Source organism: Rousettus aegyptiacus, unplaced genomic scaffold, assembly GCF_014176215.1.
Source record: "Rousettus aegyptiacus isolate mRouAeg1 unplaced genomic scaffold, mRouAeg1.p scaffold_m13_p_3, whole genome shotgun sequence".
Classification (NCBI taxonomy): domain Eukaryota; kingdom Metazoa; phylum Chordata; class Mammalia; order Chiroptera; family Pteropodidae; genus Rousettus; species Rousettus aegyptiacus.
The window spans coordinates 110771514-110785499 of record NW_023416306.1 but is presented as its reverse complement, the minus strand read 5'-3'; the positions used below and the strand labels follow the sequence as shown (position 1 = coordinate 110785499).

Below are 13986 nucleotides of genomic sequence, written 5' to 3'. Positions count from 1 at the left end.
GCCCTTACTTAGGTGGTTAGGCCATGCCTAAACACCATTCTTTTCTGGTCCGGGATGTCCCTGCCACAGGGACAAGGCTCCAGTGTGGCGTATCTTCCGCGGCCAGGTGTCCCACACGCAGCCGCAGAAACCACACTGTCGGTGGGCGGACAGGCGGCGGAGCGAACACCCGGGCGAGGCCCGGCGGCACGTCGGGCTGGGCGCGGCGGCGTGACGTCACGGCTCCTGTCCGCGCCCGCCGCACGCACGCGCACTGCGCCCAGCATGAGGGTCGCAGCTCTGATCAGGTAACGCGGCGCTGGTGCCACCTTCCTTCTCCTCTGCCAGCCTCCAGTCCCTTTCTGCTCATGAGCGGGAAGTGCTGCTGCCGCTGGCGGCGAAAAGAGGGTGTATGTGCTGGAGCGCGTCTCCGGGCCTTGGCGGCTCCCGCCTAAAGGAAGAGGCGGGGCCTTGGGGTTATTGCCTGGCCGGTCTAGTCGTCTTGGGTTCGCGCTCCTCCTCTGCTCGTCGCCGCCCCTCCGCTCCTCGGGCCCTCAAATTTGGATTCATGTTGGATTCACATAGGGAACTTCAAAAGCTACTAGTGTCTGGGTCTCACAGCCAAGAGCGTTGCTTTAAGTAGTATGACGCTGCCGGGGATCGGATTCTTAAAAACTGTAAAGGGCAATGAAGTTTGAGAACCACTGCTTGGCTCTACTGAGCCACCCTATCCCTTTCCTTCTGGCTTTCTTCATCCTCACCTATAGTTGCCCTCAGCCTTACCGACTGCCCTCCGGGTCCTGCCTTCCACACTAGGTTTTTTACAGCCCCACCCCTTCCCACAAAGATCCACCAGTCCCTCCCCTGCCTCCCACGTGTGTCTGGGTTGCTTATGACATGGATATGTTTTACCTTGATGCTCAAGGACAGACATGGGATTGTACCAGTTTTATCTTAGATCCAGTTGCTGCTTCTTCAGACACTCACTAATTGCTTTTTAGACCTTATGGTAACATTCCATATTCCAAAAGGGGTTTGAAATCTATAGTAATCCATCATATTTAGGTGTCTAAAGCCCTATGACAGCAAGGACAGGCCACTTTAAACGCTTCTTTACTCAGTCTTTATAAACTGAAGCAAAAGAGAACACAATAACAAGATTAAAAAAGGAATTTAGACTAGTCGAATATTTGATGAGATTTAGATCTCTATAAAGTATCTGTGGTACACCACTGCCATGCACTTTTTTTTTTGTAAATCCATTGATTTCATGTTATTGTTGGGTGCCCTAAGTAATTGCCACTGGCCGACAGTAGTGACCTATGAAGGACTCTTGATATAACATTTGAATCCACTTCTGGAGCAACTGGAATATTCTAGTATCTTTTAGTTCAGTGCCATTCTTAGGTGACTGTAATGTCAAAAAGTATCATTACTCAGTAAATTTCTTTTGTAGAGTGAATGATTAACCTTTGACCATCGTGGTCTTCCTTTGATCTAGCTAGATAACAAAAAGTAGTCCAGGGAATGAGTAATTCAGATCCATGTGCATTTTGCCAAAAGTTTAACCATTAAAGATACATCGACTGAAGACTCAGAAATGTTGGAAGGAAGAAGAGAAGATTGTTATAATCCTTTACTTTAAATATTCTGTAATGTACATACATTACTTTTATAATAAAGCAAACTACAAAAAAGCAATGTCAGAAATTTTTTGCTAAACTGTATAATCTAAGGCACTGTTGGAAAATTCTTGCTAAACTAAGATTTTTATAAATGTTAGGGGACATGCTGTAGATATGAATACATAACAATACATATATATGAATATGAATGCATACACTACTCATGCATTTATGTATGTATACACTTGAATATGTATGGAGTAAATACAGTGAATCTACTGTACTTGCAATCTGTGTGTGTGTATAGTGGTGTGTGTGTAGACTGAAATAGGAGATGGGATATGTGTGTGTTTTAGGGAATAAGTAAAACCAAGATTCTGACATATCTTCAGACCATAAAGATTATTTTTCTAATATACAAAAGATTGACTTATTGAATTTTACAGTTGAATCACACCTCGAGGATTAGCTAGGCCGTGCTCTAATTTTATAATGAAGCTGTAAACACAAGCACATTGAGTAATTTAGCTTAGTATCCAGAATTGGAAACAAATTCTGATCTTATGGACTTCTCACATAACATATTCTAATGTGCTTTGTGACATTCCTGGAGGTAAGACACTTGGTATTTCCCAAATTTATTTCTTCCCGAAAACCTTTGTTCTTAGAGTATTTGCCAGACAGTAGTGTTTCACAGGACACAATTTGGGAACTACTATTTTAAAGCCATATTTGAAAGTATATTTTAAGTTATAAAGGTAAGTTCTGATTGAGGATGGACCCCTTAATCTTTAATACTGTACAGAATTAGAATTGTGCAGGTATACCCTTTGATTTTTAAAATTCTAAATATTCTAGAGACTTAGATCTTTTTGTCCCTTTCTCCTATGGAAACAGAACAGTGAGGGTCAATAGGGGAAGTTGTGGAATCATATTTATGAGAATATCAGAATCTGAGGAAAGAGACTGTGATGAATAACTTCTCCTTGCTCCCCACTTTCTCTCTCCCCTTGAGAAGTTCTGGAATGATAGTCGTTACTGATCAGAATGTAGTAGAGACAGGCAAATGCTGGGAACTAAGAAGGCAAAAAGGCCTGCCACTAGGATAAAAAGTCTCATATTTTCTTGGGCTAAGAATAGTTCTAAGCATTGCCTGGGTGTACATGTGCAGATCTTAAGCAAAGATTGGAAGGAAATGAAACCAGGTGGGAAAGAAAGTAAATAGAGGCAATAATGAAAGAAAGGAAGAAACGTGTAGTGAAAAACAGTATGAAACCAAAATAGCATGGAGGTCGCCATTCAACATTGTTATAGGTGCAGTACCACTTGTCTTGACTAAGGGACTTGCCTCTACCTTAGGTAGATTTGCTATCAGAATTTAGTTCTTTTCAATCTGTTAATTAGATTTGTGCTCAAGCCTTATCCTGCCATCATACAGTGGTGACTAAAAGATGAAGTACTGATAACACTGATGTTTAACTTTATCAGTGTAATTCAGCATGTTGCTTTCTGTCTCTACAGAATTTGAACCCACCAAATATGTCATACTTTGTTATTAGATTGGATCTCAGATCTTTAATTTGATCCTTTAATTGGTGATGGAGGCCAGTTGTTAGATTTTTTACAGTGGAACAAAATAGTTCTTTTTTTTTTTTTTTCATGGAGAATTTCATTTAAGGAATATATATAAGTTTCTGGCTGGAATATAAACAAATCATTTAGTCTACAAAGCACTTTATATATTAAGTAAAGCTACTATCACAAATCAAAGTGTTATATTTTGTTTAGAACAGTCTTTGTTATAATAACATAATTTCATAAGCTCTTATGAATAACAACCTTAGACATTCAGATCAGTTTGCTCAGTTTGCTTATACTGTGAAAATTACCTGTGGCGTATTTGCATTCTAATTGTAAGGTAGTCCCTCAAATATTCTGTAAAGGCGAATACATAATGTGTTATATTTTGATATCTAGTGATTCAATGTTGACTAATGGTCAGTAAGTAACCTGATATTTATTTCTCTACTATTTTTTAGTGGTGGGAAGGACAGCTGTTATAATATGATGCAGTGCATTGCTGCTGGGCATCAGATTGTGGCTCTAGCAAATCTGAGACCAGCTGAAAACCAAGGTAAGTGTATACCTTTACTGGAAGTTCTGTAAATGACTGAAACTCCAACTTTATAATTACATTCTATTATATACAGTATGCAAAAACAAAAAAAAGGAACTATATCTTTAGCACCTGTTAGATTCTAAGTTCTATGGTAAGTATTTTCCATGACATATCCTCATAAGAACATCTATAGAATTTTATTAGACAGGGATACTGAAGCTCAGAGTTTTATAAATTTGTCTAAGTTAAAATAGCTACAACAAACTTGCAGAGCTGAGGCTTGAACCCTTGTACTTCAGAGTGTACTGTCATTCCACTCCAACACATTTCCAAGTGTTGGAGGCAATATACAGGTAATTAAGATATAGCCTCTAGGAGCTTAGGAGGTAAGATGTATATGGATATTTGATAATATATTTATCATTGGTAAATGGTAATATATGAATTTTATTATTAAAAGGACCAGGTAAGCCATCTTATATGTAAGCTAAATTTGAGACTTGAGAAAGGCATAAAGTAATTTCCACTTTTTATTTGTCTTTGGTAGTAACAACATCCATAAATAATCCACAGACCTCATTTTAGCTAATTTTTTCAGATTTCTCCTTAGTGAAATTTTCCCAATTTGAATTTTTTCCATATCTGTGTCTAATTTTCCTCCTTAAATAAGGGTCCACCTTGATGACCTCATCTTAGCTAATTACATCTGCAGTGACCCTATATCCAAATAAAGTCACATTTTGAGGTACTGGATAGTAGAACTTCAGAATAAGAATTTGGGAGGGATACCTTAAACCTTCAACAGTATCTTTTTTTTTAAATTGGGATGTAATTGAAATATACCATTATATTAGTTTTAGGTATACAATGTATTGATTTGGTATATGTATATATTGTAAAATGATCACCACAAGTCTAGTCAATATCCATCATCACCACACATAGTTACAAGTAGAAATTTTAAAAAAAGAAAAAGATATACCCATTTGCTTTTTAGACTCTTACATAACTATATATGTTGTGTGTGTGTGTGTGTGCGTGCGCACGTGTAACTATAGATACTAACTGTTAAAATGTAGTAAGGAGAGAAGAACACTTGTGGAAGTTAATTTGTTACCACATGGCTCTTCTAGTAAAATCTTTTTAGGATCCCTTTTACTCAAAGTCTTTCAAGACTCCATGCTTTTGCTCTACTGTTATTTGGGGGTAAATTGAAAAGAGTAGTGTATGTAAAAACACTAATCATAGTTCCTGGCATGAAGTAGGCATTCAGTAAATGTAGTTGAATCTGAAGCTAGCTCTAAATCAATCAATCAATCAATCAATCAATCAATTACTCCCTTCTTGCCCTTCCTTTCTCCCTCCCTACTTTCCTCCTTTCCTTCCCTCTTTTCTCCCTCCCTCAAGGCTGCCAGTCTTTGTTATTTTTATATCATTTTACAGTCGTTTTCTATTTATTTTGTCTTTTCTTTTAATCTCCAAATAGACTACTCGTAAACTTCTTGAGAAAAGAGATCATATCTTCTATCTTCCTTTAATTGCTCTTCAGCACTTGGGATAGCTCTGCATTTTATAGGCGTTCACTCAGTTTATTGGTGGCAGATGAATAATAAACTAACTAGAATTAGCCCTGGAATAGCCATCAGTTATTTCAGTCAAGTATTTGAATTTTTTCCTTCTATAATTAAGATCCAAATAATGCTGAAAATAAAGTGGGAAGATGGAGATTAGAAATATTTTATAGGAAGAAAAAGAACAGGCTCAATAGAGGGTCAGGTAAACAAACACTCTAGGATTTTGCACTGGGGTTCAGATGATGAATAACAATAGCTTTTTAGAATTTAGTTGTTTTGAAAATAATCTCCTATTTCTGGACTTTAAATAATAACCAGAAAACTCTGACTAAGAGCGAGTGGGAACTATATTGTAACTTCTATATTGTAGAAGAAGCAGCAGAATTTTTTTGCAGGCTTATTTTCTATGGCCAAAGTAAAGAAATTCCTTTATCCCTTGTGGTCAGTCAAGCAAGTGGGTTTTTTAAACTTTCTATCTTGAGAGGTTTGGTATTTAAGAAGCAGATGTTTATGTAATATATAATACATACTTGATATAATATAATCAAAATTTCCCTCCATGGAGTTTCTATCTTGTCTTCAGTTTTTCTATGTGAATTATTATATTTACCTTGTACCGAATCATTACAGTATAATCTTCCATGTGATAATGACAGGGTGTTTATGATAAATAAAGTATATCTTTATACCTCACAATGAAATGGAGACATTTATTTAGAGTATTGTTAGTGAGAAAAAATTTTAATAGTAAATAGAATTGGAATATTTTGAAATAAAAGCTGGAAACAATCACCTGAAATGATAGTAATTGTAGAAAAAGAGAATAGATGGCTGTAGGTTGGGAAATGGAGATGGTTTAGCTAATGTTGATATAAAGTCTGCAGGAAATTGGTGATTATTGAATGATTCGTTGATTAACTTCTTTTCCGTTGTAAAAGAAACCTTAATGAGGAATGACTGGTAGAGATGACTCCAGTACAGAGTAAAGTTGGTTAGAGTGAATTCATGGCACTGCATTTTCAATAGGTAGTCTGGAAAGGAATTTATCCCCATCAATGGGGATAATGTGAAGTTGTCATAAAATTTATAAAACCATCTCTTTAAATTTGTAGTAGGAAATTTTGTGGCATGTTAATTGAGGTGCTTCAGGCAACCATGGAGCCTTTTGGTTTTATTTGATCTCATACCATTATTACTATGTAGCTTCCCTTAATAAAAGTTACATTGTGGTTAGGACTAAATGGAACCTTAAAAGAAAATTGTCTTCTAGGTTTCTAAAGTCAGTAAAATGTTTTAATTATTATGCAAACATCAGGATGTTTCTTGCTAAGAAGCTCAAAGTTCTTTAGATACAGTAATTTGATTGTATCAGTATTTTTTTTTAATTAATACATTTAAAGGTTCAGTTTAAGTTTGAGATGAAGGTAAGCTGAAACATTTTTAGATAACTTTGACTATATCTCTACTTCCTACTGGGACCAGAAGTAGATAGAGCTTTAGAAATAATGTCAGTACATGGAAGCCAATCCAGTGTGTAGGTCCAGAAAACTGGAGCGCCAAAACGCGATGGCATGTGGTTGATGGTTTTGATTATTTAAGGAGCTTTCCTTACAATATCATTTTTTGTGCCTTTTGACAGATACTTTGACATTCAGAGGAAAGCCTGGACCTGCTTGGCGCATGTGCATACATATACACACATTTGCATATATGTCAAACAAATTGTTTTGTAACCTTTTTTTTAAACTTAATATGTTATGAACATCTTCCATGTCATGTTATTCTGCGATAGCATTTCCTAGATATCTTCTTTGGAATGAAAATAACACATAAAATGTAAGTGTTCTGTGGATAGATAAATTTGAGAGAGAGTTCATACTGTCCTCCTTATTGGAGCACCTTAAACACATTAGCCTAGGAAGAATTACAGCAAAGACACATGTTTAACATGGTTTATTCCTCAACGTTTTATAAACTGATTTGACCACGGAATCCTTTTTTTCATCCACCTTTGAATATCTCATGGGATTTCTATTCTGCAGAATATACTTTAAAAAAATGCTCTTCAAATTATATTAATGGTTGCACAGTATTTCAGAATATGCCATAAGTTCTAATCTATTACAAGTAATGCTGTGATATTTTTGCAAATAATCTTTATGTATATTCATTATTTTTTCTAAAAAATAAAATTACGATATCACAAAGGCCATTCCAATATATTTCTAAGTTCATTTGCATCACCAAAAAGTCTGATGCGATTCATCTGTTTTGAATATTTTACCCATATTGATATTTGTGGAATCTTGTGACACCAGTGATTGTGTTGCTAACTAGCTTAAGTTAGATTTCTATACACTTGTGTAAGTGCTTTAATACTATTGAATTTATGTGTGTATGTGTTTTGTTGAAGTACTGAATAAAATATAGCATCTAAATTTTTTTCTAAAAAACATTTGTTACTTATTAACTAAGTAAATATTTAATTAAGAAAGGTTTTCTGCTACAACTCTAGATGACTTCGTGAATAACCTTGATTTATTTGAAAAAACATTTACGTCATAAAATCTCTAATAGAATAATTAAAATTCATTGGAGAGAATTCTCTTTAAATATCTAGTGTATATAGTTTTAAAATTTTATATATAATTGTATTTGTAATTAACAGTAGAAATGACTAGAGCTGATGTTAACTGGATGCAACTAAGGATAAATATTTTATTTTACTTCATAAATACCGAGAAAGATAATATAGTTTTTAAGTTATGTGTTAACTACTCTCCAAGCAGTAAAACCTAGATAAACTTTTAAATCCATTCTTTTCCACTCTGTTTTACTGATTATTCCCACTTTAATTGTTGCAGTGGGGTCAGATGAACTGGATAGCTACATGTATCAGACAGTGGGTCATCATGCCATTGATTTGTATGCAGAAGCCATGGCCCTTCCCCTCTATCGCCACACCATAAGAGGAAGGAGTGTGGATACAGGACGAGTGTACACCAAATGCGAAGGGGATGAAGTTGAAGATCTCTATGAGCTTTTGAAACTTGTTAAGGTATGCAGAGTAACCAATTACATTCACTGAATTTAATGTGTAATTTAGAAAATTATATTTACTGAATTATTTAATAATAAATAATTTACAATGGTTAGTAGCTCAACTATTTTTTTGTAAGGATATTTTATCATTTTAGATAGAAAAGAAATTGTTACTATGCCTTTTAATTAAGGAATATTTAACTTTTTAAAGAGTATATAACTTTTGATATACTTTGGTACCCAGGTGTGTCAAATGATATTTAACTAAGTTTTTTTCCTTAGGATTTTGGAGCTGATAACCTTTCAATCATTTTTTTAACAAATACTTTTTGAATACATTGGTATATAGTTACAGGAACTAGGGAATAGGACAATGAATGGGTCCGGCAAGTTCCTGTTCCACTGGAGCTCACTTTACAGTGGAAAGAGAGACAATAAAAACAAACAAACAAACAAACAAACAAATAGATACATTTATTCTGGTGAAGAGTACTATGAAGAAGAATGAAGCAGAGTCAAGGTTATTAGAGTAATGATGAGAAATGGTAAAGCAAGACTTTTTTGATATGATGAAGTTTAAATAGATCTAAAGAAAGTGGGAAACTGGACCTTGTTTAAATCTAGTAGAAACGGTATGAATAAAATACTTAAGTCTCTATATATTAGAGTGAGGCAGCCATTGTACATTCATTGTTAATTTCTCCAGACAGAAAACTTAGAAAAATGTGGGGCTCCTTTATCTAGTAGGTACTGTACTCAGTACATGTTAATTAATGGAGATTATTTTATATTAAGCAGTTATATTCTCACTGATAACAAACTGTTTGAATACAATTCAGTAGTCTTCTTAAGTATGAATTTTATCTAGTCCGCTATAGTCAATTCATATAAGAGATATTGAATGAAATAAAGAATTTAAGCCAATATTTCCTGGAAGTCTTAACATTTTTTTCACAAAAGAAAGTAAGATTTCTGTCCCTTCTTCTACCAAGGGACATTGCATTTCATTTTCTCATTCTTCAGAGAAGTTCAGCTTTTCAGAAGTTAATCTTGAAGCTGTGTCATAAAAATTTTCTAGTCCCAAATAGCTACTTCGATGCTATAATTTAAATTTGATGCTGATCAAAGCTTCATATCAAGTAAGGATTTTGATTCAAAAAGTATATGAAGCATTTAAATTCCTTTGAAGTGTGCTTGATTAAAATATTTCTTATTTTATATGTCTGAACATTTTCATTTTTATTTATCTTTTTAAAAAGAAACTAAAAGAAGAAATACTTAGAATAGTTCCATAATTTAATTTACTGGTTAGTTCTGGATAGCATAAGAAGTAGGTACTTCTCAAAGGAAATCACAAGGACCTATTTTTTCTTCCTCCCCCCCGCCCCCCGCTTGGGAAGATAATATGCTAAGAAAAACTTGTTTGATTATCAAACAAAGGGAAAGGCATAAAAGAGTTCCACTTTTAATAGTCTTCTCTCCATATAGGCAATTAAGATCTTGACTATATTCAGTCTGAGATAGGAAGTACTAAGTGCAAATTCTGGATTTTCAAAATTTCTTTTTCATATTATAAAGAAATAGACTATTAAGTTTTAGCATAAATCGGCTTTACAAAATGATGGGACTCACACTAGTAGTAATTGGATTTTTAAAAAATCGCTGGTAACTGATAACTTTGGAGAAGCTATATGATAACAGCCTTCCAACAAAGGGAAAGATAATAAATTACTAATCGGTTTAATTAAAAATGATCAGATTAGTAATAATTAAGAAGAAATTTCCCTTTCGATCATGCTGTATTTGGAGAAATGGATGCCTTGCCATTATCTTTATATAACCGTCAGTTATGACATAAACTAATGCTAATGTTAAATCTTGACAACTTCTGCTTTGAAAGTTTGTACATGATAATTATAACTATAGTTGAAAGAAATGTTATCAAGTTGTCTAGGAGTAAATAGTTCCTTCTTTTCCTGTGTAGAAATACTAATTTTACTTTGGGATATTTTAAGGACATAAATATCTGAAATATATTGTTTTTATGGAAAAGATTGTATAACCAAGCTTTTATAGTCAAATCCATTTGTGATACAGTGGTGAAAAGATTCCAATAGAGATCTTACAAATTCTAATGAGTAATTGAGTAATTATGGAAAAAAACGAGTCTAGTAAAGCTATAATTCTTCAGGTTAGTCACTTGTTCTAAGAAAAATATGGAACTGCTTTTTTTCATCCTTTGAATATTAATAGAGCATTGAAAGCATTTAGATTCATTTTTGTTTTAAACATTTATTTATAACATGTTTCAATTTTGTGGCTTTCACATGTAAGTCAGTCTTATGTTTTTGAGGCTCTATTTTCCCCCAAATATTAGAGCTAATTTTTTAGTAGAAGATGTTCCTTTTCGTAAAGAATTTAATTGGCTAATTACAAAAAAGAAGTAGAAAGATTTGGAAGAATTTACAGTTAAAAGTTTACTAACTTTTATAGAAGTTATGAAAACTAATAAAACTGTAATAAGCCTTTATGTTTCATAGATCAGGTGATTATGACATACATATATCCCAAGCTGTTTATAAAATACTTGGTTTCCATATAGCTAGTTTTTTATTCATTAGAATTTTTTTTTAATATTAAAATGTCACTTCAGTTCTCATCAGGAGTAATTTAGCATATAGATAACCTGTATTCTTGAAAATATAGTAATTTTCAAATTCTGTGTGTGTTTTTAAGTCACATAAACAATGTAGTAAATACCTATAAATACCATATCTCTATAGAGAATATATTTAAGGATTAGTATATTTTTTCTTTCTCCACTGGCTTGGAGCCACTTTTTACTAGGTATGATATTTTCCTCTTTCTTGATTTATTCTCTTATTTCAGTGGAGTCTATCTTTAAGAACTTCTTTAGAGAAGGAACTTTCAAATCCTTACATTTTGAAAATGTTCCTATTCCGCCCTCACATTTGTACATTGGTACCTCACATCGGTACATTGGTTGAATTTAAAATTTTAGATCGAAAGTCATTCTTCCCAAAATTATTGACGATATTACTTCATGGCCTTCTAGAATTTTTCTGATGAGAAAGTTTGATGTCGATGTGACCTTTGTTCCTTTTTAGCTGATTTGTTTTTCCTTTCTGTTAACTTGTATGATTGTATTATGCTTGGTATACTAAAATATCATAACAATATATTGGACGTTGAAGTTGCTACCCTAGCATCCCTTCTGCATCTTCCAATTAAGTTGCAGCATATTCCTGTCCTCTTTCCCTTAGTGTTGGTTCAGGGATGACATTAATCCAAGTGAAAACCACTCACAACTTGCCATTCTCTTGATCATTGTGATTGGATCAGGGGTGGTTTTGTTAACCTATGTTGTACCAAATAGAATGAAGCTGAAGCTGCAGATGATGGATGGTTGGCTGATTGGCAGAAGATAAGCTCTTTCTCCTCTAAAGAGGATTGTGTAGATGGGAAGACTAGAATTGCTATGACCTTTTTTTTTTTTTGTGGGAAGAAAATCTGATGTCAAATCTGACCAAAAAATGGCAGAGCCAATAGAACTGCAGTGGGAAGATGCTCTGGCAAATGCTCTCCCATTATTTGTTTGATAATTTCCTCCCTTCAACTTTCTCTAGTCCCTTTTTCTGGAACTCTTACTGTTCAGATGTTAAACCTCCTAGAATGAAACGGCACTTCTCTTTTCTCACATATTTTATTTAGCAATCATATTTTTAATAGCCAAGAACTTACTTGTTAATGGATTGGTCCTTTATCATAACAACTTGTTTCTCCTTCTGTGGTATAGCATCACTACGCCCTTCTTAAAATAAAGATTAGAGATTTTAAACATTGTCTTTCATTCTCTGAAATGTTAATGTTTTCTTTGTGGTCTTTTTTTCTAATGTTTATATTCTCTTTCATGTTGTAGGCTTTTCTTGAATATATTGTTGACTGTGAATACTTTTGACTTTAGAAATTTTCCAACCTCATATCTTAAACTTGTTATTCCTAGAGTTCAGGATAATATCACCTAGTTTGGATCCTTTCTTGGCTTTCTTCTTTTCCATGCAAATAGTAGGTTATAACTTCCTCTGTTGTTTATCAGCTGTATTCTCTCTTCATCTGCATTCTTACTCAAGAAATTAAAATCCTCTTTCCATTTTTGTCACCACTCTGTTCTCTGTTTTTGGGGGGATATACATTTGTTTTAATTTTAATGGACTCAGTCTAGAAATCTGTGTTAATTTTATTCTAATGTAATTAATTTAATATTCTTCCTTAAGTTGAATATTCAGTTTCGGTCTTCCTTTTCTAATATTTGGTACTTTTCTTCCCTCATATTCTTTTTTTCGTTAGGTATCTTGGTGTTGATAACTATGAATTCCTTATAAATAAATGACTGACTTTTTAAACCAGATTTTAACTTAATATTTTTAGTAAACATCAATTGCCACTTTACTCTTTGTATTGGTTAGAATTAAATCTTTTGGTTACCAAGAGCAGAAAGTCATATTCAAGCTGGTTTAAATAAAAAGAGGATTTCTTGACAATAACCTAAAGATAAGTTTGGCTTCAAGTAGACTAGAAACAGGACACAAATTATATAATCAAAGCTGCCTACCCGCATTTCCTTATTTCTGTCTCTTGCTTCTACTTTCTGTTCATTCTATTCTCAATCAGGAACATTGTAGTTAGAAGGTGGCCGCTGGTTACATTCTTGTAGTTCAATCTAGTAGGAAAAGTTCCCATCTTCTTAAGTAGGTCAAAGGAAAATCTAGTTACTCAGTGTCTGTTGTTACTCAGTGTCCTGGCTTGTATCATCCATGAGCCAGTCATTCTTGGGAGAAGATGATTTTATTTGATTGAGCAGACCTAGGTTATATACCATTCCTGGAGCAGGAGATGGAGTATCTTGGTTTTGTGGAAACAACAGAAGAACTCACTATGGGGAGGGTAAATTTCCAACTATAAAGCAGGCTGTTGCTGGTGTAAGGGTGAACTGTGAGACAGGGGCAAAGAGCAATATGTTTCCTGAAAATAAATGGTTTTAAACTGTTTATAAACTAGAGAACCATCCTAAATGGTTCATTTTCTAATATCTTCCTCTTCCCTCCCTCTTCTTCTTCCTTACCTACTTTCAAAAATAGTTGACCATTGGGGCCACAACAGTAAGCTTATACTCCAGGACCTTTATATTCAGTTGCTTATGATTTCTCCACCCTAATATCATATAGGCATGGTAAAGTCAACAAGTTCAAAATGTATTCATTATTTTTTCTGCACAAACTTGCTTCATTTCCTGTTTTTCCCTCTTAGTTAATAACATCATCATTTATCTCACCACCTAAGTCCATCTTGGGTCTCGCTACCAGACTTACACTTTTCATCAGTTCCCTCCCACCCCAACCACCACCATCAGATCTCTAGGCCATGTTGATATTTCTGTGACTGCTGAAATCTGATCCTTTGACTTCATTCTCATGGTTACTTGTTTTTCATCTTTACTGAGCAGGGGTCTCCTAACTATTTAGTTTGCCCTCAATATTGCCCTATGCTCCATCCATTCCTTCTGCCATATTGTTGTCAGTTAATCTGTATACATGCTTAAATAACCCACTATCAAGATAAAGTCCAA

The 13986-nt window shown here is 34.2% G+C and overlaps 1 protein-coding gene across 3 annotated transcripts in view; it reads left to right on the top strand.

The window, feature by feature from the left end:
- Positions 1-215: 215 nt before the first annotated feature.
- Positions 216-13986, top strand: part of DPH6 (diphthamine biosynthesis 6) — a 238271-nt gene continuing 224500 nt past the window's right edge. For all 3 annotated transcript variants that reach the window (XM_016139599.2, XM_016139601.2, XM_036238889.1), the window contains exons 1-3: positions 216-287; positions 3644-3738; positions 8162-8355. In XM_016139599.2, the coding sequence (XP_015995085.2) occupies positions 265-287; positions 3644-3738; positions 8162-8355 (312 nt within the window). In that variant the 5' untranslated portion in view covers positions 216-264. The remainder of the gene's footprint in view (positions 288-3643; positions 3739-8161; positions 8356-13986) is intronic.